The sequence below is a fragment of the Belonocnema kinseyi genome, chromosome 9 (assembly GCF_010883055.1).
Source record: "Belonocnema kinseyi isolate 2016_QV_RU_SX_M_011 chromosome 9, B_treatae_v1, whole genome shotgun sequence".
Classification (NCBI taxonomy): domain Eukaryota; kingdom Metazoa; phylum Arthropoda; class Insecta; order Hymenoptera; family Cynipidae; genus Belonocnema; species Belonocnema kinseyi.
In genome coordinates, this window is record NC_046665.1 from 49,732,924 (window position 1) to 49,737,124 (window position 4,201).

The 4,201-nt window shown below is 25.3% G+C and overlaps 1 protein-coding gene across 3 annotated transcripts in view; it reads right to left on the minus strand.

The window, feature by feature from the left end:
- LOC117179950 (putative glycerol kinase 5) overlaps positions 1-4,201 on the minus strand; it is a 27,671-nt gene that overhangs the window by 18,519 nt on the left and 4,951 nt on the right. For all 3 annotated transcript variants that reach the window (XM_033372185.1, XM_033372187.1, XM_033372186.1), the window contains exon 3: positions 1,905-1,998. In XM_033372185.1, the coding sequence (XP_033228076.1) occupies positions 1,905-1,998 (94 nt within the window). The remainder of the gene's footprint in view (positions 1-1,904; positions 1,999-4,201) is intronic.

Below are 4,201 nucleotides of genomic sequence, written 5' to 3' on the forward strand. Positions count from 1 at the left end.
GATAAAAAAAATACGTGTCTCTTATTTTTCGATGTACTACAACATATTGCAGTTTCATCAAAATCGGTGAGGGACACCTGGGATAGTTTCCTTGTAAGAGTTATATTGCAATAAATTTAAATGAAAACAATATATATATTTTTAATTTCTCTTAAGATTCAATGCCAGTCTTTTCAGTTGAGAACTTCATGACAATTTCAGCAAAATTCATAATTTTCTGATCAATTTTCTAATTTTTTAAAACAAATTTAATAAACAAATGCATTAATCAGACATTTTTCGACAAAAAATTCATTTTTTTCTATGTCAACTTTTTAAATCAGAAACTTCATAATGAGTTTAGCAAAATTCATAATTTTTTGATCAATTTTATGATTTTTTTAAAACAAATGTAACAAAAACAAATACATTATTCGGGCAATTGTCGGCAGAAAAATTCGTTTTTTTTTATGTTCGACTTTGAATTGGGATCTTCATAATAAATTCCCCAACATTCACGATGAGTTGATAAATTTTCTGATTTTTTAAAACAAATTTAACAAGAAAATGCATTATTTGGACATCTGTGAACGGAAAAATTCTTTTTTTTCGATTTCAGTCTTTTTAATTGGGAACTTTATGATGATTTCAGCCAAATTTATAATTTGTTGATAAACTTTATGTTAAAAAAAAAATTAATAAACAAATGCATTATTCGGGCATCTGTCGATAGGAATTTATTTTTGATATCAATCTTTTTAATTGGAACATTAGTAATAATTGCTGCAACATTAGAAAATAGTTGGTAAATTTGATGATTTCTTTAGACAAATTCAAGAAACAATGCATTATATGGTCATTTCTCTATGGAAATAATCGTCTTTCTCAATGTCCGTGTTTTTATTAAGCCGTACGATAATAATTTTGCTGAATAATACATTTTTCTGAAATCATCATGAAGTTCCCAATTAAAAAGACTGACATCGAAAAAAATGAATTTTTCCGTCCATAGATGCCCGAATAATGCATTTTTTTGTTAAATTTGTTTTAAAAACTCATAAAATTTATCAACTCATCATGAATGTTGCTGACTTTTTTTATTAAATTTGTTTAAAAAATCATAAAATGTATAAAAATTTATAAATTTTGCTTAAGTTATCATGAACTTCCTAATTAAAAAAGTTTACATAGAAAAAAAAACTAATTTTTTTGTAGACCAATGCCTGATTACTGCATTTGTTCATTAAAGTTTATAATATAAACAATTATAATCTTAAGAGAAATTTTTAAAAATATAATATTGTTTCCATTCAAATTCCTTGCAATATAACTTGAAAAAATGTATAATTATAGAAAATCTTAGAAAACATTTTTTTGAACAAATAATTTGCTTATAAAATTTGCTTTTGTTAATTGTCTAATATTAGAACACCTTTAACTAATGTTACTCTGTGCCACTTGGCGCTTTAAACCATTTTCCTGTTATTGACGATCACTGGGAACGTCAAATAGAAAAAATGGCCATTTTTTTCGTCATATTTGTTCATTTATAAAAAAAATTGAAACTCTTATTTAAAAATCAGACTCGACAACTCTCTTAGAAATCTTATCAGCTTTTTTTCCAATTTTTTTGTCCAAATCGGTTAATCTTTGTGGACTGTACGTTATTTTGAACCACAAAAGTCATTTTTCCCCCACTGTGCTGCGGCCACATTTTATTTATAAAATAAAAAGTGCTTATATTTAAATCTTTAATTTAATTTGTTTAATTTCAATTTAATTCAGTTTTTATTAAACTTCATGTGAAAAAGAATCTCCACTTCTATACAAATATTTACATTCTTTAATTAACCCGACGACACATTTCTTAATATTAATGAATAATTTCTTACTAAGTAAACAAAATGCATAGTACTATGAATCACCTTGTATACAATATTTGCATACTTTGCATATAGTAGTCCACAGATCATCTGGGTCAATTTCAACATAACCAGACTTTGGATACAGAAGTTCGACCTGTTTCATTAATAAAAAGGCACTTATTAATATGCTATCTCGGACAGATTTATTTATACGAAAACTACTGTAAAATTTTCTTATCATTACAAAAAAATTGAAATCGTAATGAATAGTCATTCTTTGCACGAAGAGCTTATGTTTAATTTGAGTTATTGAACAATATACGTTAGTTCATGCATAAATTACGTAAATTCTTTTGAATGAGGGGATGGGAGGTAAAAATCAATTTCTGAAATAAGATTTTTATATAATTGCGAATCACTAAAAACAAGTTTTTAATTTTTATTGAAGATAAATAATCTTTTTACACAGCTATTTGTCAGCTATTAATTTTTTAGTAAAATTTTCAATTTTCTCTGATAATATTTAAAAAGTATTAAAATTTAATTTTAATGGTTATTTAAAATATTATTCTTTATCCTACATATGATCAAAATTTCTATTATTCGCGGATTTTGCCTCTTTTCTCATTTTTCCAAAATTCAAATTTGAAGTTCACTCTTTTTGGTTAGAAAAATTCCCTTTTAATTTCAGCATAAGAATTCATCTTTTTACGTTGAAAGTAGTATTACGCTGTTTTAAAAATTAACATTTAAGGGTTAAAAATTGATCCTTTTAGTTGAAAATACATGTATTTTGTTAAAAATTAATCTGCTTTGATTCATGATCCAAGCATTTAGTTGAAAATTCGCTTTTGTTGGTTAATTCCACTGGTTTAAATTTACAAGTAAACTGTAATGGTTAAAATATAAAATATTACTATTTCTTTATTAATTATTTTTAGGCCGAGAATGCAACTCTTTGATTCAAAGTTGAACTACTTTTCTAAGAATTAATTTTGTTTGGTTGAATATTCTTGATTTTAGAGAAAATTGATCTTTTTTGTTGAAAATTGAACTTATTTGTAGAATTTTCTTCTGCTTTAAAAATTCAACTATTTTTTAGAAAATGAAAGTTTTGCATTTTTGTTAATTAATTGATCTTTTCAGTTAAAAAACTCAACTATTTGGTTGGATGTTATTTTTTCTAATGAACATTTAAATAATCCATGTTCTGTAAATAATTGATCTTATTAGTTTCAAAACTCAACTATTTGGTTCAAAATTATTTTTCTAACTAAAAATTTGAATATTTCATTTTTGGTAAAATATTTATTCTTTTTAGTTTAAGCACTCAACTATTTCGCTGAAAATTGATGTAATGGTTTGATTGTAGCAAATTAACTTCCTACGTTGAAAATTCAACTAATTGGCAAAACATTTTGTTTTTTGTGGAAAATTAATGTTATTGGTTGAAAATTCAAATGTTTTGTAGAAAATTTCACTTTTATGGTATAAAATTTGACAGTTTTGTAGAAAAACCAACTGTTTTGTAGAGAAAAAAATTGTATTGAAAGTTATTTATTTAAATGAAAATTTAAATATTCTCTTTTTGATAAATAATAGATTTGTTGATGATTCGTCTTTTTTGGTAGTAAATTAATCCCCGTGGTTGGAAATTCAAATAATTGGTTAAAAATTCCTGTTTTTTGTTGTGCAAAATTAATCTTCTCGGTTAAAAACTCATATTTTCGTTGACAAATGTAATTTTTTGTATGAAAATTTATATTTTTATCAGAAATATCGTATTTTTTCCTTGAAAATGCCACATTTTGGATTAAATGTATTGTCTTTGTTGAATAAAACATCTTTCTTCGTTGAAGGTGACCCTTTTATTCAAATTTTGCCTTTTTTATTAGAAAATTCATCTCTTTTTGTAGTAAATTAATATTTTTTCATTTAATTGAACGATTTTTTCTTTAAAATGAAAATCTTTTCTTGGTTGAAATATCACCTATTATATTTTTTGTTGAAAATTTTATCTTTTTACAACGGCAAAATTCATTTTAGTGTTTTTTAAGTGGATTTTGGAAAATCGCGTTATGGTATCTAAAGCATAGATCTGCGGAACGATTTTCGTTCGCCGTGAGAAATTTCTAAAATGTCAGTTAACAGGCTTCGACCGTACACCCTTTATTTAATTACTTAATTGAAAATTCAACTTTTTCATCGAGAAATCATCAGGTGGGTAATGGGGGTTAGCTGGAGTTGCCCAGGATATATGTTAAAAGAAGAGTTAGGAGGAGAAAATATGGTTACTAGACAAATTAAGAGAGCATGGAGGTTTGAAGAGAAGCTAAAAAGGGGAGAGGGAAGTAAAA